At 33.3% G+C, this 20,240-nt stretch overlaps 7 protein-coding genes and 3 long non-coding RNA genes across 10 annotated transcripts; all 10 read left to right on the top strand.

Annotated features, from left to right (window-relative positions):
• LOC104785001 lies at window positions 243-853 on the top strand. Its single transcript, XR_767301.2, has 2 exons — window positions 243-389; window positions 505-853. It is a non-coding gene; the product is annotated as an uncharacterized LOC104785001 (long non-coding RNA).
• On the top strand, window positions 3,167-3,761 carry LOC104785000 (defensin-like protein 194). Its single transcript, XM_010510111.2, has 2 exons — window positions 3,167-3,300; window positions 3,414-3,761. Exons 1-2 carry the CDS (start codon window positions 3,234-3,236, stop codon window positions 3,647-3,649), a joined length of 303 nt encoding a protein of 100 aa, XP_010508413.1. The 5' UTR covers window positions 3,167-3,233; the 3' UTR covers window positions 3,650-3,761.
• Window positions 5,153-5,799, top strand: LOC104784999 (defensin-like protein 4). The gene is made up of 2 exons (XM_010510109.1): window positions 5,153-5,291; window positions 5,454-5,799. Exons 1-2 carry the CDS (start codon window positions 5,225-5,227, stop codon window positions 5,681-5,683), a joined length of 297 nt encoding a protein of 98 aa, XP_010508411.1. The 5' UTR covers window positions 5,153-5,224; the 3' UTR covers window positions 5,684-5,799.
• LOC104784998 lies at window positions 7,061-7,889 on the top strand. Its single transcript, XR_767300.2, has 2 exons — window positions 7,061-7,276; window positions 7,442-7,889. It is a non-coding gene; the product is annotated as an uncharacterized LOC104784998 (long non-coding RNA).
• LOC104784997 lies at window positions 9,908-10,790 on the top strand. Its single transcript, XM_010510108.2, has one exon. It carries the CDS (start codon window positions 10,042-10,044, stop codon window positions 10,561-10,563), a length of 522 nt encoding a protein of 173 aa, XP_010508410.1. The 5' UTR covers window positions 9,908-10,041; the 3' UTR covers window positions 10,564-10,790.
• On the top strand, window positions 12,655-13,370 carry LOC104784996. Its single transcript, XR_767299.2, has 2 exons — window positions 12,655-12,899; window positions 13,033-13,370. It is a non-coding gene; the product is annotated as an uncharacterized LOC104784996 (long non-coding RNA).
• Window positions 14,109-14,715, top strand: LOC104784995 (defensin-like protein 4). Its single transcript, XM_010510107.2, has 2 exons — window positions 14,109-14,250; window positions 14,399-14,715. Exons 1-2 carry the CDS (start codon window positions 14,184-14,186, stop codon window positions 14,623-14,625), a joined length of 294 nt encoding a protein of 97 aa, XP_010508409.1. The 5' UTR covers window positions 14,109-14,183; the 3' UTR covers window positions 14,626-14,715.
• Window positions 15,434-16,077, top strand: LOC104784994 (defensin-like protein 194). The gene is made up of 2 exons (XM_010510106.2): window positions 15,434-15,595; window positions 15,744-16,077. The coding sequence occupies exons 1-2, from the start codon at window positions 15,529-15,531 to the stop codon at window positions 15,959-15,961; spliced, it is 285 nt and encodes a 94-aa protein (XP_010508408.1). The 5' UTR covers window positions 15,434-15,528; the 3' UTR covers window positions 15,962-16,077.
• LOC104784993 (defensin-like protein 194) lies at window positions 17,646-18,383 on the top strand. The gene is made up of 3 exons (XM_019245165.1): window positions 17,646-17,681; window positions 17,797-17,887; window positions 18,053-18,383. The coding sequence occupies exons 1-3, from the start codon at window positions 17,646-17,648 to the stop codon at window positions 18,262-18,264; spliced, it is 339 nt and encodes a 112-aa protein (XP_019100710.1). The 3' UTR covers window positions 18,265-18,383.
• Window positions 19,202-19,807, top strand: LOC109133058 (defensin-like protein 197). The gene is made up of 2 exons (XM_019245656.1): window positions 19,202-19,357; window positions 19,439-19,807. The coding sequence occupies exons 1-2, from the start codon at window positions 19,303-19,305 to the stop codon at window positions 19,648-19,650; spliced, it is 267 nt and encodes an 88-aa protein (XP_019101201.1). The 5' UTR covers window positions 19,202-19,302; the 3' UTR covers window positions 19,651-19,807.

Raw genomic sequence — 20,240 nt, 5'->3', positions numbered from 1 at the left:
TTAAAAGTGAATAACATGTATATTCGTGATCGATCTATTATAAAATACGTTTTATCAAAAAAATAAAAATAAATAATAAGTATATTGGTGATCGACCATAAAAGATTGGGTTTCCTACAAGATTTAATAGCCAAGAAGTTCTGGTCCAACCAGCCTACTATGAGTCATAACTTATGACAGATAAGGACATTTATCCTCGTGAAAAAGGTGTTTGTTCAACGACGAGGATAAATAGCAACGCACAACAAGGGTTGAGCATCAGTACCTACACTTAAACATACATCATCAACTCCAAAGTGAGAGAGAGAGAGAGAGAGAGATCATGGCAATGGCAACGAAGTTAGTTTCTACTTTGGCCATCTTTTTCATCCTCGTTCTCGTCATCTCTGGTACACTAACACACTCCGTAGTATTCTCAAAGTTTATGATTCTCACGATACATAGTGTATTTCTCGCAGTCATATATATGTGAATTTTTATTTGCTTAAATTAATGTGCATGCAGAAACGCGTGGGACAGAAGCCCATGGTGACGCGTGCCTGAAAGAATACGATGGCGAATCTGGTTTCGCCTTGTGCGCGCCTCTGATATACCCGCCGTTTTGTTATACAAGGTGCAGATCGGACAAGGGTGCTAAAAGTGGTAGATGCGTCCGGGGAGCCGTAGATCTCATGCCTATATGCTTATGCGACTACTGTGGCGGAGAAATTGGACCGTTTATAAGACAAGTTTGAATCTTGCAAGTGTCATATGGTTTGCTTTGAATCAAGGATGATAATCCAATAAATAAATAATGTAACGATGAATAATAAAATAAAATAAATAAATAATCTTGCCTAGGTTGTTGTTATTATTCTGATTGGCACGGATCATTTTTTTTTTTTTTTTCTAAAAATCAAGAATAATATTGGTCATAAATCGTAATATTCTAATCCAACGGAGTATAATTTTTCAGAAAATTAGATCATTCATATACGACAAGGGAAATAGATCTTACGGTGTCCGATTAATTTGCGGCTGATCCAACGGTTAATAATTAACTCTAGTTGTGACCAAAACAAACACAGTTTAATAGATTACGATCTAACCACGAAGTGGGTCTCTTCTCTCCTCCTAGTTTTTTTTTGTTTGATATAAACGAGAGACAATAATAGAGTTCAAAAAAAACAATAACAAAAATCTAAAAATAGAATCTCTTGTGGATTTAAAAGAATGAAATAGAGATGTCGACCGTTTTGTCAAAAAACAAAAAAAAAAGAGATGTCGACCGAAAAAAAGGAAATAGAAATAATGGAGCTTCAAAATGACCACGTGAAAAAACGTCAGTACCTGCAAGGCAATCCAGAGATATAGATTTGACAAATCTAGAAAGGACCGTTACTGTCATACATAGGCCATGAATGGAAGCATGTTAAAAGCGGTTTTCAAAAATTTTTTAGCAAATCCGCACATATGACATCATTCACAAAAGAATTTGCCTTTTTTGCGTTTTTCTAAAAAAAAAAAAAAAAAAAAANAATTTGCGGATTGTCCAGTGTATTATAACATGGACCGCTTTTCAAAATAACAATGCTGTTTAACCAGCGGTTTTCAGACCGCACTGGATTAAAACTATTATTTTATTGTATCTTTAATATACTCTCATAAAAAAAATAAACAAATTAACAAAGAAAAAATAATCTATCTTTGTGTTCTTGTTTTTCCTTGCGTTGGTAATCGAAGACTAAACAATTTTGTAACCAAAGCAGAGCTGAAGAGTATCCGCCGGAGGATCGTAGTAATCACCTGATGAAGAATCGGAGTCGGAGTAATAGCCAGGCGGTGTCCACTGAACGCCGACGCCAACGACGAGAGGGTGAGAGGAGAAGCGGTTGTGAAAGAGTATGTCGTGGATCCATTGGCCGATGACGGAAGAGGAGACGGTGGAGATGTGCCGGGCGACGGCGCTGAGGACATTTTTGCTTCGATCTAATCAAATCAATAAAGAATCTTTCTTTCACAAGAAGAAGAAGAAGAGAATGTGGAGAAAAAGGTGGGACAAGAGAGAGAGAGAGGTAGTGATTTGGTACCACCGAGACTAGAGAGAGTTTAGAGTTTTGGACAATGGAGTTATGTTTTTGTGTTCCATCAAAACATTGATCTTTGTGAAAACTAGATGAAATTAAAATTGGACGGTTAAGATGCATGTAACCACTAGCCAGGGCTAGCTTTTTCACATTATCAGGCCAGGCACGTGTGACGTCGTGCATAGTGTTTGTGACCGTTCAGCTTAACCCAACCATAGATAATTACTTATTTGAATAATGATTTTGTAGAGATCTCAAATTTTGAATTAAAGGAAAAAATTTCGGATCAATATAGTTAATTCATAATAACTTAGTAATATGTATTTTCATAGTAACTTAGGTATTTAAAGTTCATATATAACTGTATGAAAATGTTTCTTAGTTAAAAAAAAAAAATATCTATACTAATTATTTATTAATACAAATTAAGATAATTAATTATTAATATATAAATATATAAAATCCGCACTGCAAATAGTTCTTTTCACCAATCAAACATTATTCTGTACCGCTTATTTTGTACAAACCGCACTTGTCCCGCAAATATATTTCTCCCGTACATACCGCAGTTGAACCGTACCGCACTGTAATACCGCTTTCCCCGCACAACCAAAACCGCGGTTACCATTCGGACATAGTATTTACTATTTGTTTGTTTCTTTCCTTTTTCTTGGTTCAGTATGTTATTTTGTTTATGAAGTTAATATATTTATACACAATTTTACAAATAAAATCCATAAATCTTAATAATAAGTCAATATATAGCAATTGTTGATCATAAACCTATATATATATATATGTATATTTAACTTATATTATACGGCCTAGATTGTAGGAAAACAGGATTCGTTTTTCTTTGTTTTTTTTGTTTGTATTAAAGTAAATAATATTATGTTTTTTTTGTTTGTATTAAAGTATATAACATGTATATATATTGGGTGATCGACTATAAAATTAAGATAGGGTTGCGTACAAGTTTTTTTTATAGCCAAGAGGTACTGGTCCAGCCTACTAGATTTTTAGTGATGACAAGCTAGCGACAATTATCCTCGTGATAAATGTGCTCTCTCAACGACAAAGATAAATAGCACCATATAACAAGGGTTGATCATCAGTTTCAGTACCTACATTTACACATACATTATCAACTCAAAAGTGAAAGAGAGAATGGCCATGGCAACTAAGTTAGTTTCTACTTTCGCCATCTTTTTCTTTCTAGCTCTGGTGATCTCTGGTAAATTAATAAACTTTGTAGTATTCTCGCATATTTCATAGGATACATATTGTATTTCTTGCAGTCATATATGTAAATTTTCATTGTGCTTAAGTATATCTATATTTGTGCAGAAATGCCTAAGACAGAAGCGCATGATGAACAGTGCCTCAAAGAATACGTCGATGCGCCTCCAAGCTTTTGTACGGCTAGGATATATCCGTCATTGTGTTATTATAAATGCCAATCTGACAAAGGCGCCAAAGGTGGGAAATGCTACCGAAAAATCGGGGGAGATGACAATCCACTTATATGCTTCTGCAACTTCTGCAGCGACAAACCTACCGATCAGTTTCTAAGCTATGTTTGAATCTTGCATGTGTAATGAAAGAATCAAAGGTAATTTGGCCCAAGAAATAATGTAACAATGAATAATTAAAATAAAAATAAGAAACGCTAGACGTTTCACGTTTGCTTGTGAATTATTATTACTAATTAATGTCCTATAATGATGATGAGTGATAGATATATGTAAAAACGAGTCGGATCGAAAACCAAGCACCACTTCTATCATGATCCAAACCAGAAGAAGAGATGGCATGCATCCTCTCGAGTGTCATTAACTTCAAGCATTATGTTTTGGCATGTACCCTACATATTAATAAATTCCTCATTTTCAAATAAACTAAAATTCTAATAATCACCATCATCATCATCATCATCATCATCATCATCATCATCATCATCCACTGTCTTTTAGATCCTCCATATAAGCATCACCAAAGTCCGATTAAGCTCATATATATAAGCATCCCACGACCTCCATCACCAAAGTCCGATTGAACTCATATAATCATCAACAAAGTCCGATCAAGCTCATATAAGCATCAACAAAGTCCAATCGAGCTCATACACCTCCAACCAACTACTACAAAAGAAAATATTGTGAAGACCAACATGTAAGAACTGCCGACGTTAAAGTTTTTTTAATTTCCATTTCTATAGAGAGGGTTTCGAATTTGTTGTGTTGTATTGAAGATTAGCATACTCCTTTAGGACACAAAGGAGAAACTAGTTTTCAATAAGCACACGTTGTGGCCACAACCGCAAACGCAAAAGCTGCTACTCTGTACTACTAAAAACTCGTATGTGTCATGGTTTGTGTAATAATAAAGGTTAATGGTCCACTAATTAACAATATAATAATAAATAAGTGAAATATAAAGCAAAGAACCGTACGACTTTGTCTTAAGTAATTATATACTTTGGCATCATTTGACTAGATGATAAGTGCGAGTCTGCTTCCGTAATTCTGATTTGTCAAAAGTGAAAATTTTTTTTGTTTAGTTCAGTTTCCTTTATCTCCAACGTTAGCATGTATTCGTTTTTTCATGATTTGTACTAATCCATGATAGGTGGCTACTTTCTTTACTCATATCTGTTTCAGTTCAGTTTCATTAGTCTTCAACTTAAGCATATTGTTTATATTGTTCTTCTATAAACAATTTTGTCACGCTTTTCGTGACTTATCAAGAATCAAGAATACGAAAAGATAGCAGACGGGGTTCTAAGCTGGAGTTGGAGCTTGGAGGTGCTTGAACACGAGGCCTACAATATTTTTACAAAAAAAATAAAAATATATATTATACGGTCCAGATTGTAGAAAACATAATACTTTTAAATATGGTATAAAAGTAAATAACGTGTATATTGGTGATTGGTGATCGACTATAAAGGATAGGGTTGCGTACCATAAATGTTTTTATATCCACGAGGTTCTGGTCCAGCCTAGTAGATTTTTATTGATGACAAACTAACGACATTTATCCTCGTGAAAAATGTTTCGTCTCAACGACAAGGATAAATAGCACGTACCACACCAAGGATTGAGCATCAATACCTACAATTACACATACATTATCAACTCCAAAGTGAGAGAGAGACAATGGCCATGGCAAAGAAGTTAGTTTCTGCTTTTGCCATCTTTTCCATCCTTGTTCTGGTTATCTCTGGTAAATTAAACTAACAAACTCCGTAGTATTCTCGCCAAATTTGTTTATCTTTATGATTCATATGTAGAATTAGGATGGCCATAGTATATCTCTTGCAGTCATACATGCATGCATGTGAATCTTCATTTGCTTAAATATACGTGTATCTATATATATGTGCAGCGATGCCTGGGACAGAAGCGCATGATGATGACGACTGCCTGAAAGAATACGGTGGTAATGTTGGTTTCCCCTTTTGTGCGCCTCGGATATTTCCAACCATATGTGCTAGAAGGTGCATAGAGGACAAGGGTGCTAAAGGTGGGAAATGCGTATGGGGAGATTTCGATGTTAAATGCTTATGCGACTTCTGCAGCGCCGAATCTTCTGATCAGTTTATCAGACAAGTTTGAATCAATTTATTGCATTGTGTAATGGGTTTGCGTAATAATCCAATTGAAGTAATGTAACGAATGAATTAAGTAAAATAAAATAAAGAAACCTAGGCCTTGCCTGGGTTGTTTTATTATTCTGATAGTTACAGATCTTTTTATTTTGTAGAAAACTAAAATTATAATTAGAACATGAGGTAATTCATACTATATAAGACAAGGGAAAAAAATCGTTTCCTGTTCGATTATTTTACGGCTAACTATCCAACGGTTAATAATAATTAACTCTAGTTGTGACGTATGTGACCAAACAAACACAGTTTAATAGATCGGAGTTGCTACTTCGGTTTTTCTCAGCCTCTCTAATTATAAAAAAAAAAAGGATAAGTTTTGTTCGACCAAACAAACTATGAGTCTCATTAAATTCGTTTTGAAGTAAAGTACTACTGACTACATATTATTAAGCTCGCGAGAAATTCTCAAAATATGATTTTAATTGTTTCATAATTGACTGTTTTAATCCAATGTGATTATTAATTGTAAATAGATTTTGAGTCTTGATTTATTTGTTATCCCTCCAAATATCAGAAATTTTCATATAGTTTATTCACCGGTAGGAGTTATATATTTTGAGGTTAAACTTTTTGGTTATTGAATCCTACTCGTAGTCATTTTTTTTTACCATTTACATACAATATACATATCTGGTTTGATATAAACGAAAGCCAACAAAAGAGTTTAAAAAAACAAAAACAAAAATCTATAAATAGAATATTTGTGGATTTTAAATGATCAAAATAGAAATGTCGGCAACGAAAAAAATCGTGTTCACCTGCAACTCAGTCCACAGATCTAGTAGATTTGACAAATCTAGAAAGGACCGTTACTGTCGTAAAGATTTCTTTTATTTTCTTTCCTTTTTATTGGTTCCGAATGTAATATTGTTTATGATATTATAAATAAAATTCCATAAATTTTAATAATAACTCAATAGCACTCGTTGATCAGAAAACAAAAAACCTAGAGCTTCAAATTTTTATCTTTTTATCTTTTTTTTTTTAGCTTGTAGCTTTGGAAAGTTCAGCCGGCTATGATTATTAGGGCCAGCTCCATATTTTTATAGGGTAAAAACATTAAAAAAAAAAAAATTTCATACATTTCTACAATTCTGTCACTATTTTCTTGACTTAACAAGAATACGAAAAGATAAGTGAGAATCGTTAGGCTCATTTACATATAACCAGACGCGGTTCTAAGCTACTGTTGGAGGAACCATATTATACGGCCTAGATTGTAGACAAGCAGGATTTTTATTTTATTTTTGTATTAAAGTAAATGAAACGTATATTGGCGATCGACTATAAAATTAAAGATAGGGTTGCCTACAAGATTATTTTATAGCCAAGACGTTCTGGTCCAACCTACTCGAAGATTTTTAGTGATGACAAGCTAGCGACAATTATCATCGTGATAATGTGCTCTCTCTCAACGACAAAGATATATAGCACATACCACAAGGTCCACAAAAACGGTTGATCATCAGTACCTACACCTACACATACATTATCAACTCCAAAGTGAAAGAGGGAGAGAGACAATGGCCATGACAACGAAGTTAGTTTCTACTTTTGCTATTTTTTTCTTCCTCGTTTTGGTGATCAATAAACTCAGTAGTATTCTCGCATATTTATTTAACTTTATGATTCATAGGATCCATAGTGTATTTCTTGCTGTCATATATGTACATCAATATTTGCTTAAGTATCTATATTTGTGCAGAAATGCCTAAGACAAAAGCACATGATGAGGAGTGCCTGAAACAATACGTCGATGCGCCTCCAAACTATTGTACGGCTAGGATATATCCGTCATTGTGTTATTATACGTAATGAAATAATCAAAGGTAAGTGGTCCAAATAATTATGTAACAATGAATAATTAAAAGAAAAATAAGAAACGCTAGACGTTTCACGTTTGCTTGTGAATTATCATTACAATATATTTCATAATGATGATAAGTGGAAATATGTCGATCTCCTTAAAATCGATCTCGCACAAGCTAGATCAAGCTGTGTCACGAATATTTCCATTTATTTTCCTTTCTTTCAGCCTTGGATACGCAAACCAAGTTGCAAAAATCGCTTTCTTTCTTTTTGTTTTCTACTTATGATGCTTGTACCAGATTGGCTTCAGCTGTATACCATGAATAAAATGGGGTTAGATGTGATTTCGGTTTCCGTAATTCTGATTGTTACGGAATTACGGGTGAATAAGAGATCTTTTACTTAAAAAAAAAACTAGATAACTTATATATATAGGAGATTAATAAAAAAAATGCTCACGAAAGAACTAAAACTAATACTATTAAGCGGCCGATTAATTTTGTTTGCGAAGTTATTTAGTAAACGACCTATTAGGTTATGTGCAACCAAGCTGGTCTCAATAGAAATTTCTTGGACCGCAAGGTGCTGGTTTTGGTTTACTCTGCGTGGCTTATGCTCTTATATGATCATCAGTCTTTATGTTTTTCAACCTTTGACTTGGACTTTGCTCGTACTGTTGATTTATTGGACATGGGAGCGACATAGAGAGACCTAGGATGAACTCTTGTAATACTCTCTGTCATGTCTCTTATAGGCTAGCGACCCTTTTGACAAAAGAACTGAAAGAATGTTGGTTGGTCGCATGTATGTAGAACCAGTCGGGTCAAAAACCAAGCACCAGTTCCATCATGATCCAAATCAGAAGAAAAGATGGCATCCTCTCGAGTGTCATTAACTTCAAGCATTATGTTTTGGCATGTACTCTACATATTAATATATTCCTCATTTTAAAATAAACTACAATTCTAATCATCATCATCGTCATCATCATCATCATCATCATCATTCACTCTCTTTTAGATCCTCCATATAAGCATCACCAAAGTCTGATTAAGCTCATATAAGCATCCCATGACCTCCAACACCAAAGTCCGGTCGAGCTCAATAGCTCATACACCTCCAACCAACTACAAAAGAAAATGTTGTGAAGACCAACGTGTAAGAACTGCCGACGTAAAGTTTTTTTTATGTCGGTTTCTTAGAGAGGGTTTCGAATTTGTTATGTGTTGTATCGAAGATTAACATACTCCTTAAGGACACAAAGGAGAAACTAGTTTTTTAGCAGTACACGTTGTGGCCGCAAACGCAAAAGCTGCTACTCTGTATTAAAATCTCGTATGTGTCATGGTTTGTGTAATAACCATAAAGGTTATGGTCCACTAATCAATGATATAACACTTCACGTTTCACAAAAAATATTATTTTGATACTTTTTTTTGTTACAAAAAGAATTTTATTTTATGTTTTCAATCAATTTTTAAAATTAAATATTTATTTTAGTTTCTATTATTTGAGTTTATTATGTAGAAAAAGAAAACATTTTAGTGTATTTATAGAAAGTAAAACATAAATTTAAATAATTTTTTTAATTTGTGTGTATTATATCAAAATAATATTTTTTTGAAAGAGCGATTAGTAAATAAGTGAAATATAAAACAAAGAACCGTATGACCTTGTGTTAAGTAATTATATATATACTTCGGCATCCTTCAACTAATTAAGCATATTGTTCTTTTTTTTTTTTTGGTTCAAAGTTTATAATATTGGAGGTGCTTGAACACAATATTTTTATAAAAATAATATATATATATATATATATTATACGGTCCAGATTGTATAATTAAACAGAATACTTTTAGATTTGGTATTAAAGTAAATTACATGTATATTGGTGATCGGTGATCGACTCTAAAAGATAGGGTTGCGTACCATAATTTTTTTTTTATATCCACGAGGTTCTGGTCCGGCCTAGTAGATTTTTAGTGATGACAAACTAACGACGTTTATCCTCGTAATAAATGTTTTGTCTCAATGACAAGGATAAATAGTACGTATTATCAAAATTAATTTTTGGAAATCAAAAATTACAACTTAATTAAATTAAGATCCGAGTTTTATGAAAAAATTTGTTTAATATTAGATTTGTAACAGTAATTAATATATTTAATATCAGTTTCGATTTTGGAAAATTGGTTAATCATTTTAATATTTTAGTTTAAATTTTATAAATTAAATTTAAATACCAATGACAGTCTTGTAAATAAGTTTGAAATTGAGGATTTATTTCATAATTGTACTTGAAAAATGTATATATAGATGTTAGAAAATGAGATAATTCATAGTATAAGACAAAGGAAATAGATCGTACGGCATTCGATTAATTGACGGCTAATCCAACGGTTAATAATAAACTCTAGTTGTCACGTGTGAAACAAACAAACAAACACAGTTTAATAGATTTTATTCTCTTCCGTAAGAGAAGAGAAAGAGAGAGAGATGGGTATATCCGGTTCAAAGCGAGTCAAGACGATACTATCCAACTCGCCAGAGTTCGACTCGGCTTGTGACTCAGCATACGAGGAGTCTCTATCTCTCGCACAGCATGCTTTCGCCGGAGTTCGTCCTTACCAGCTCCTCTCCGCCGGAGCTCACATCCACCGGAATCTTTCCTCTCTCCGGTTCCCTCTAACCACGAAGTGGGTCTCGTCTCCTCCGAGTCAATCCCAAGTCGACTCAGCTCTCCGTGTCACCATCTCTCGAGTTTCTGCGGCGGCGGAGGATGAAGACGATGAGATCCTCCTCCGATCAGAGGAGTTCAAGGAATGGGCTTTGGAGGTTTTCACTGAATCCGTTGTGGGAAACGCGAGGAAGACGATAGCGAGTCGGATACCATTAGGAATCATCGGAATCGCTGGGATCGGAGCGGTGACTCGGTCGAGTCAAAACATGATCGGAGCAACCATTGGTGTGTATGCGATCGGAGTTGCTACTTCGGTTTTTCTCAGCCTCTCTAATTAAAGAAAAAAGATTAGTACTTAAGTCTGGTTTTAATAAAAGTTGGTGTAGATTTTTAACAATCATATAACATCATCCGTTTCATTAACCAAACAAAAAAGTATGATTATCATCGGTTTGCTAGTAATTTGTAAATACCTTTTCACTGTTTTAATCCAGTCCACATGTAAACAGACAATAATGTTATTACTAGTAATTGTAATTTGTAAAATATATTGAACCTTATTAAACGAGAGTCAGACAATAATAGAGGTAGAAAACAAATATAAATATCTGAATTTTTTCGTTTGAAAGAAAGAAATAATGGAGCTACCACGTGAAAAACGTCTTTTACTGCAAATCCAGAAATACTAGATTTTATTACAAATCTAGAAAGGACCGTCGCTGACACTGTCATAGACATTTTTTTTTTTCCTTGTTTGGCTCCGAGTGTTATTCGTACTTATCTAGTTAGTATACATAATTTTAGAGAATTTGTTAAAAATGCCTCTTTTGATATATCCCTTTTCAAAAATACCCTCTTTTTTGGCTATTTTTATTTTTGCCCTCTTTTAATTTTTAATGACCATTTTACCCTTATATGAAAATTATTTTATTCAATAAAAAAAAAACAAAAATTTTTCCGCCAAAAAATTTCCGACATATTTTCCCGTCAAAAAATTTTCGAAAAAATTTTCCCGCCAAAAATTATTTTGACAAAAAAATTTGATAAAAAATTTCGACAAAAAAATTTTCCCGCCAAAAAAAATTTACAAGGTTTTTAAAAGGTTTTATAAGGTTTCTACCTTATAAAAGCCTTATAAACACCTTATAAACATCTTGTAAAGGCTTTTACAAGATTTTTTAAAGAGTTTTAAAAGGTTTTTTAAACAACTTGTAAACGTTTTTACAAAATTTTTAAAATGTTTTTAAAAGGTTTTAAAAGGTTTTTAAAAGGTTTTCAAATGGTTTTTAAAAAAAATTTAAAAGGTTTTTAAACACCTTGTAAACGCTTTTACAACGTTTTTAAAAACCTTATAAAAGTTTTTGTAAGATTTTTAAAAGTGTTTTAAAAGGTTTTTAAACACCTTGTAAATGCTTTTCCTGTGGGAAGGTTGTTAAAGGGTGGGGACCAGGGTTCGAGGAACGCTTGGTACACCAATAACCTACTGTGGATTTGGATGAATAGTTCCATTTGCCCAGTGAAGGGTTAGGATCGATGCCCTGCAGGGCCAGCTTGGGGTCCGTTGGAGCGGCTAGCACCTTGGCGTTCCTCGAACCCTGGTCCCCACCCTTTAACAACCTTCCCACAGGACAAGCTGTCACCAATTGATCTGCCGCTCAATTATTAAAAGCATTTACAAGGTGCTTAAAAACCTTTTAAAAGCATTTACAAGTTTTTTAAAAGCATTTACAAGGTTTTTAAAAGCGTTTACAATGTTTTTAAAAGGTTTTTAAAAACATTGTAAACGCTTTTAAAATTTTAAAAGCGTTTACAATGTTTTTAAAAGGTATAAATTTCAATATTTTTGGCGGGAAAAATTTTTGATTTTGGTGGGAAATTTTTTTTTTGGCGGGAAAGAATTTTTTTTTCGGGAAAAATTTTCAGTTTTGGCGGGAAAAAAAATTTTTGGCGGGAAATTTTTTTGGCGGGAAAATATTTTCGATTTTGATGACTGTACATTCTTGCTGTCACTCAAAAAAGGGTAATTTGGTCATTTTGTATATAAAGAGGGGTAGTTTTAAAAATGGTTAACATGAAGGGGTATTTTTAAAAAGATGTATGGAAAAAGGGGCATTTTTGAGAATGCCCCATAATTTTACAAAAAAGAAGAAAAAAAACAAAAAAAAGTTTAACTTAAGCATGTATATATTGGGTGTTTTTTTTGAAAGAAATGGCACTGGATTAAGCTTCTGTAATTTTTTACATGCAACTAAGTAATACTTAGATTAGATATAATATAAGTGGTTACTTTTTTTTAACAATCGGTAGGATTATTTGCATGCATGGCAGTTCGAAGCCAAGTGTTAGAGGAGCTTGAGCAAGTGGCTCATGGAGGAAAACAGTTTTTAAGCTTTAATTTGTAGTAATAAGTTAATAACAGTCCTGGTTGGGTCTACTACAAAAATAATGCATAAGGCCATAGTGATGACAGGTAAATGACTTGTGGTCACGAGGCTCCACACAACAACCGATAAAAAATAAATACGACGACAATAAGTGCTGCTGAGCATGAGTCCATTTACATACGCATCAAATTCAAAGTGAAACAGAGAGAATAGAGACTAATCAGAGAGAAGATGGGCATGGCAACGAAGTGATCAGTTTCTACATTCGCCATCTACTCTGTTTGTCTCTGGTAAATTATTGTAACTTACTACTCACATATTTGTTGAAATTTGGGGGTTCATACGATCCAATCCATTAAAGTATTTCTAAGCTCCGTGATCGCAGCAACTTTTCATTATATGTGCTGAAATTTATCTGAGCAGAAATAGCTGAGATAGGAGCTCAGGATGGTAGCCAGTGTCTAAAAGAATACAGCGGTGCGCCTTTAAGCTATTGTACGGCTAGGATTTATCCGTCGCTGTGTTATCATAATTCATAAGTGCCGTTCGGTAAAGAGCGCGAAAGGTGGAAAATGCAATGGTCTTAAATGTTTCTGCGATTTCTGCAGCGGCACACCTTCTGTCTGCGATCAGTTTCTAAGCAATGTTTCAATCTTGCATGTCATGCATGTGTAATGGTTTGTGTAATAATGAAGGTAAATGGTCCAACAAAAAGTGTAATGATGATAAGTAAAATCCAAATAAAGAAACGTTAGACTTTAGTTACTAGAAGACATGAAGTTATATATACGTGAGAGAGACTCCGGTTTCTGTAAATCTGATTGTCACTCACGAAATGAACAAGAGATCTTTGAAATACTAGATGACTGATAAACGTTTTAATTATTAATAATAATTATAATAATAGGTCTGAAATCTAAATGGTAACACATATACTGAAATGGTTGAAGAATTGGAAGATAACCAAAAATGTTACAACATTTGATAATCAGAGAAATTGAGGAAAAATTTGAGGAACTCGAAGAATTAGTGTAATCGATGAAATTAGAATATGTGTATATTTTTACAAAATTCACTGTGGATTTTTCAAAAATAATTAGGTTTTAAAAGTTTTCTTTTTCTTTTGTCGGATGTCAGCTTTTTATATGTGTACAGTATTAGGTGTTTTGTCGTGTTGTACATAGGATAATGGGGTCCTTTTCATAAAAAGTCACGTAATAATCTTATTTAAACATATAAACACAAAAATAACATAACACTATTTAATAAATTTTCTTTAAAAATGACAATTTTAATAAGATTCGTTGTTTTCTTTGTCAAAACTTTGCTAGTCCCCAAATTCACCCAGAGTAGGTCTCCTAGAAATATATATACAGTATGTCAAACCGATTTAAACCGGAACAAAACCTATATATTCCGGTTAATTTGAAGAGTATGGTGATGACTAATGGCAGCTGTTGACTCGTGGTTCTCGTGGTAATTAGTTTATAAATAGCACCACATCAATTGTTGAGCATCAGTACCTTTACACATAATAATTAACCCGAAATTAAAAAGAGAGACAAAGAGAGAGAATGGTCATGGCAACGAAGTTAGTTTCTACTCTCGCCATCTTTTTCGTCCTCGTTCTGGTGATCTCTGGTAAACTAACAAAACTTCGGTATTCTCGCATGTTTGTTTTTAACTTTATGATTCATAGGATCCATACATATATATATTTCTCGAAGTCATATATGTGAATCTTCATTTGCTTAACTATATGTGTAATCTATATATATTATTTGTGCAGAAATGCCAGGGACAGAAGCTCATGCTGAAGAGTGCCTGAAAGAATACGGTGGTGATGTTGGTTTCCAATTCTGTGCGCCTCGGATATTTCCGTCGTTCTGTGTTTCAAGGTGCCAAGCAGACAAGGGTGCTAAAGGTGGTAAATGCACCTGGGGAAGTGACGGTGTTAAATGCTTATGCGACTTCTGCGGCGAAGAACTTACCGAACAGTTTATAAGACAAGTTTGAATCTTGCAAATGTCATGGTTTGCATAATAATCCAAGAAATAATGTAACGATGAATAATAATATAAAGCAACGACTTTGCTTTTTGGGTTATATCGGCTTCCGTAATTTTGATTGTTACATGTGAACAAGAGATCTTTTAATTTTAAAATTAGTAATTTATATGAGATTCTTTTTTAAACTCACGAAATATAAATATTTTTGTCGGCCACAAAAACTCACGAAATATCTAAATCTTATAAATATTGGTCATAAATCGTAATCTTCCGAAGGATTATAATTTATATATGTTTAATGAATCATATACGACAAGAAAAACATCATATGGCGTCCGATTAATTTTAAGACTAATAGTAGTTAACTTCTGTTGAGTCATGTGACGTACTGACGTGTGAACAACTTCACAACAGTAATCGTCGGAATCGCTAGGATCGGACGCGGTCAAAACACGATCGGAGCAGCGTTTGGAGTTGCTACTCAGATTTTTTTTTCTCAGCCTCCTAATTAAAAAACGATTACTTTTGTTTTTCTCTTTTTTATTGAACTGATGAACTATGTTGTAATCTTATCTTTTAACTCTTAAAACTCTATGGCCTAACAAATCAGCCATGTTTCTTTCATTTTATGTATTTTCAATAGAATACTTTTTATTACAAATACATTACATGTATGTTAGTGATCTACTATAGAAGATATTATTGCATGCCTACAAGTTATTTTTATCCAAGAGGTTCTGGTCCAGCCTACTAGAGATTTTTAGTGATGACAAGCTAACGACAAATTATCCACCTGACGTGATAAATGCTCCGTCTCAACAACAAAGATAAATAGCGCGCAACAAGGGTTGAGCACAATACCTACATTTACACACATCATTAACTCCAAAGTAAAAGAGAGAAAGAGAGAATGGCCATGGCAACGAAGTTAGTTTCTTCTTTCGCCATCTTTTTCATCCTTGTTCTTGTTATTTCTGGTAAACTAACAAACTCCATGATATTTTCACAGTTTTTTTATTTTGTTGTTTTATAGGATTCATTATTCATATTGTCTTTCTTGCGGTCATATACGTAAATTTTTTCATTTGCTTAAGTATTATATGTGTATATAATATATTTGTGTAGGAATGCCGAAGACAGAAGCGCGAGATGATGACGACTGCGTGAAAGAATACACCGATTCGCCTCCAATCTATTGTATGGCTAGGATTTATCCGTCATTATGTTACTATAGATGTATTTCGGACAAGGGCGCGAAAGGTGGGAAATGCGATGCTGATCTTAAATGCTTCTGCAACTTCTGCAGCGACAAACCTTCCTACCAGTTTCTAAGCAATGTTTGAATCTTGCATGTGTAATGAAAGACTCAAAGGGAATTAAGTGGTCCAAGAAATAATGTAACGATAAATAATTAAAATAAAATAAGAAAACGCTAGACGTTTCGCGTTTGCTTGTGTTATTATTACTAATAAATGTCTAAATGATGATAAGTGGATGTGGATCTCCTTAAAACCGATCTCGCACAAGTTATAGATGAAGCATGCATGTGTCAAGAAGATTTCCATCTAGTCTTCCTCTCTTTCAGCCTTCGATACGCAAACCAAGTTGAAAAAATCGCTTTCTTTCTAAGAGCATCTTTAACGGTAGATCAGTTGTAGTGATTTTAAAAAAACTAAAATAATTAAATAATAGTCTATACTTAAGAACACAAATTCAACAGTTCTTGTATAAGAACAATTTTCAATTACTTAAGAACAGTTATACCCACTATTCAACATTTTTATTATTTTAAAATCCTTAAGAACACAACATGTGTTATAGCAATAAAGATGACCTTAGTGTTTTTCTACTTATTACGATGCAATTTCATATGCTTATGGTGAAGATTGGCTTCAGAGTTTTATGTTGATGCTGTAAACCCAAAGGAATAAAATGAGGTTAGATCCAACTTCGGTTTCCTCACGGATGAAGAAGAAAAAAAAAACAAATAATTGATATAAGAGATTAAAAAAAAAATATGTACTCACGCAAGAACGTACCTAAAACTAATATTGTCATAAATCATAATCTTCTACGAAGTTATAATTTAAATATTAATTAAAAATGTGTCAAAACCTTTAAAAAAATGTATTTTGAACTTTTAAGTTCGAAAAAACTATTGATTAGTTTTTGCCATTTACAATGTACTATCTTCAAAATAAATAAATAAACAAAGTAGAGAAAATCGATTATTTGATAAATAAACGAGAGGCAATAATCGAGTTAAAAGTTACAAAAATCGAATCTTTTGGTTTTAAAAAAATAATACAGTAATAATGGAGCATCAAAAGAACCACGTGTGAGATAACAAAACAAATTAAATAAATAAAAGGACCACGTGAAAAGTAAAAACGACGTCTTTAGGATTTGCCATATCTACTAGAGGGGACCATCAATGTTTAAGACTCTCAGTTATTTGTTTTTTTTCTTTCCTTTTTGGCTTCGAATATTTTGTTTAAATTCAAATAAAGCATTCAGGCAAAGGAACAATGAAGTCTATATCTCTCCATCTTCCTTTTTCCTGTATGATAACGTTCATTCATATGCATGAATTGTCTGGCATAATATGTTCTTCGTTCATATGTGTTAGGTATAATAAAGTCTATTGACAATGCATTGCTAAAAAAGAAGTAACTTCTGTTTTATAGTAATCATGCATATGAGCATATCACGACTTATCAGGAATATGAAAAGATAAGTGACAATCGGTAGGATGCATTTACATATAGCAGATTAGCACACCCGGTTTAAATTAGCTAGTGTTGGAGGAGCTTGAACACAAAGCACACAATAGTTTTATACACAAAAAATTAATGTATATTATACGGCCCAAAATTGTAGAAAAACATTATCTTTTTAAAAATTTGTATTGAAGTAAATAATATGTATATTGGTGATTACTATAAAAGATATCGCCTACAAGATTATTATTTTTTTTTTAATTCAACCTAGAGGTTCTGGTTCACTCTATATACTAGATGTTTAGTGATGACGGAGCTAACAACATTTATCACGATGATAAATGTTATGCCTCAACGGCAAAGATAAATAGCCCCACAAGGCCACAACAAGTGTTAAGCATCTGTACCTATATCTACAAATACATTATATCAACTCCAAAGTGAAACAAAGAGATTAGAGACTAGAAAGAGAGAGAGAGAAGACAAGCAAGGAAACGAAGTCAGTTTCTACCTTGGCCATATTTGTCATCCTCTTTTTGGTCATCTCTGGTAATTAAGTGGTAAATTACCTACTAACTCCGTATTTCTCACATATTTGTTAAAATTTTTGATTCATACGATCCATAGACTATTTCTCTTGGTGATCACAGAAAGTTTCATGATATGTGACTTTTATTTGCTTAAATCTATTTATGCATGTATATACACGAGCAGAAATATCCGAGATAAAAGCGCGGGATAGCAAGTGCCTGAAAGAATACGTCGATGCGCCTGCAAGTTATTGTATGCTTCTTATTTATCCGTCAATGTGTTATCATAAATGTCGTTCGGACAATGGCGCGAAAGGTGGGAGATGCGTTGATCTTAAATGCTTCTGCGATTTCTGCAGCAATAAACCTTTCGATCAGTTTCTAAGCAGTGTTTGAATCTTGCATGTGTAATGAAATAATCAAAGGTAAGTGATCCAAGAAATAATGTAACAATAATTAATTGATATAAAAATAAGAAACGCTAGACGTTTCACGTACGTTTGCTTGTGTTATTATTTTTGGTTTAATGCTTCTGTTATTATTACTACTAAACTAATGTCTAAATGATGGTAAGTGGATGTCGATCTCGCACAAGCTTAGATCTAGCTGTGTCAAGAAGATTTCCATCTAGCTTGTGCGTATGAAGCTATTTTAGCTTGGCAAACCGAGTTGCAAAAATCGCTTTATTTCTTTTTGTTTTCTACGTATAATGCAATTTCATATGCTAATGTGCCAAATTGGCTTCAGCTTTATGTTGAAGCTGTAAACCCCACAGGAGTAAAATGTGGTTAGATATGATTTTAATTGATTCATGCATGCATGACTAAACCGTGTCTGTTTAGTCCAGTCACTATATCCGAAGAGAATAAAGTGTCTAATTTCTGAAAATGGACGGATACAATTATTGATTGTAAATACTAAATAGATATTGAGTGTTTGATTTTTTTTTGCTCTTTATTCCTCCAGATATCAGGTATTTTCATGTAATTTACTGACCGGTGAGAGTTATGTATTTTGAACTTGTAAAGGTTCGACAAAACTAGTGATAATTTATTTTTTGTCATTTACTTATCTACTGTATAGGTATATCCTATCTGATAAATAAGTAAAATAACTAGAAAAAACTCGAGTGTTTTTGCACGAGAGATAATAATCGAGCTAAAAAGTCCAAAAATCGAATCTTTTGGTTAAAAGAAAGAAATAATGGAACTTCAAAATCACCACGTGAAAGACATCTTTAAAGTTCTAGATTTGTCAAATCTAGAAGGGACCTCAGATATATATATATATATATTTTTTTCTTTTTGGCTTCGAATATCATTTGTTTAATACTACTATATTTAATATATACAAATCATTTGACATCATTATAAAACACAAATGACCATACATTCTTCGTCAAAGTAGCAATATAAGCATTAAGGCAAAAGAAGAATGAAGTCTGTTTCCATATTCCTTGTTCTGTTCGTCTTCTTTGTCGTCGTTTTTGGTAAGTACTTGTGACTTAATCTTATATAGTTACTAGTTACTACATTACTACATATATATACAAGATGATCACTATATGCAGAGGCAGCAGAGAAGATAGAAGCCGGTGACAAGTTCAAATGCGTGGTTGAATACGGCGGAGACGTGGGTCCCACGTTCTGTAACCCTAAATTCTTCCCGACGCTGTGCCGTCAAAACTGCCGGAGCTTCAAAGGTGCGAAAGGTGGTAAATGCGTGAAGCAACCCAAACACAAACCTATCAAATGCTTTTGCGATTACTGCAAAGACGACTAAACTTTACGAGAAACGCATCAAACCGCCCCCTTCTCGCCGTATAGACGTTTGTAATTCCATATATATATATTTATAAATATATCCTTGAAATAAGGTCCCAACATTGTCATGCATGTATTGAGTATTGTCGGCATATATAATATGTTATCCTTTCATATGTGTTAGGTATAATAATTAATAAATTATAACAATGCCCCCTGTTATAGTAATCATGCATATCAAGACTTATCAGAAATATGAGAAGAGAAGTGACAATCTGTAGGATAATTTACGTATAGCAGACTAGAAGACCCGGTTCTAAGCTAGTGTTGGAGGAGCTGAGCTTGAACACAAGGCCCTCAATATTTTTACAAAAAGTTAATGTATAATATTATACGGCCGGGATTGTAGAAAAACATTATCTTTTTATATTTTGTATTGAAATAAATAACATGTATATTGGTTATCTACTATAAAAGATATTGGCTACAAGATTTTTTTTTTATATATACAACCCTAGAGGTTGTGGACATTGTGGTCCGGCCTAGTAGATATTTAGTTATGACGGATAACGACAATAATCCTCGTGATAGATGTTATGCCTCAACGAG

This window comes from Camelina sativa, chromosome 5 (assembly GCF_000633955.1).
Source record: "Camelina sativa cultivar DH55 chromosome 5, Cs, whole genome shotgun sequence".
Lineage (NCBI taxonomy): Eukaryota > Viridiplantae > Streptophyta > Magnoliopsida > Brassicales > Brassicaceae > Camelina > Camelina sativa.
The sequence above is the reverse complement of the archived record's forward strand: the minus strand, read 5'-3'. Positions and strand labels throughout refer to the sequence as shown.

What these genes read in the sequence shown, in the direction of transcription:
- LOC104784995 (XM_010510107.2), top strand. Translation starts at nt 14,184, where the DNA reads ATGGTCATGGCAACGAAGTTAGTTTCTACTCTCGCCATCTTTTTCGTC. An exon ending in CCTCGTTCTGGTGATCTCTG is followed by an intron (nt 14,251 to 14,398) that starts GTAAACTAACAA and finishes TTATTTGTGCAG; the next exon opens with AAATGCCAGGGACAGAAGCT.
- LOC109133058 (XM_019245656.1), top strand. Translation starts at nt 19,303, where the DNA reads ATGAAGTCTGTTTCCATATTCCTTGTTCTGTTCGTCTTCTTTGTCGTC. An exon ending in CTTCTTTGTCGTCGTTTTTG is followed by an intron (nt 19,358 to 19,438) that starts GTAAGTACTTGT and finishes CACTATATGCAG; the next exon opens with AGGCAGCAGAGAAGATAGAA.
- LOC104784993 (XM_019245165.1), top strand. Translation starts at nt 17,646, where the DNA reads ATGACGGAGCTAACAACATTTATCACGATGATAAAT. An exon ending in CATTTATCACGATGATAAAT is followed by an intron (nt 17,682 to 17,796) that starts GTTATGCCTCAA and finishes CAAAGAGATTAG; the next exon opens with AGACTAGAAAGAGAGAGAGA. An exon ending in CCTCTTTTTGGTCATCTCTG is followed by an intron (nt 17,888 to 18,052) that starts GTAATTAAGTGG and finishes ATACACGAGCAG; the next exon opens with AAATATCCGAGATAAAAGCG.
- LOC104784999 (XM_010510109.1), top strand. Translation starts at nt 5,225, where the DNA reads ATGGCCATGGCAAAGAAGTTAGTTTCTGCTTTTGCCATCTTTTCCATC. An exon ending in CCTTGTTCTGGTTATCTCTG is followed by an intron (nt 5,292 to 5,453) that starts GTAAATTAAACT and finishes ATATATGTGCAG; the next exon opens with CGATGCCTGGGACAGAAGCG.
- LOC104784997 (XM_010510108.2), top strand. Translation starts at nt 10,042, where the DNA reads ATGGGTATATCCGGTTCAAAGCGAGTCAAGACGATACTATCCAACTCG.
- LOC104784994 (XM_010510106.2), top strand. Translation starts at nt 15,529, where the DNA reads ATGGCCATGGCAACGAAGTTAGTTTCTTCTTTCGCCATCTTTTTCATC. An exon ending in CCTTGTTCTTGTTATTTCTG is followed by an intron (nt 15,596 to 15,743) that starts GTAAACTAACAA and finishes ATATTTGTGTAG; the next exon opens with GAATGCCGAAGACAGAAGCG.
- LOC104785000 (XM_010510111.2), top strand. Translation starts at nt 3,234, where the DNA reads ATGGCCATGGCAACTAAGTTAGTTTCTACTTTCGCCATCTTTTTCTTT. An exon ending in TCTAGCTCTGGTGATCTCTG is followed by an intron (nt 3,301 to 3,413) that starts GTAAATTAATAA and finishes ATATTTGTGCAG; the next exon opens with AAATGCCTAAGACAGAAGCG.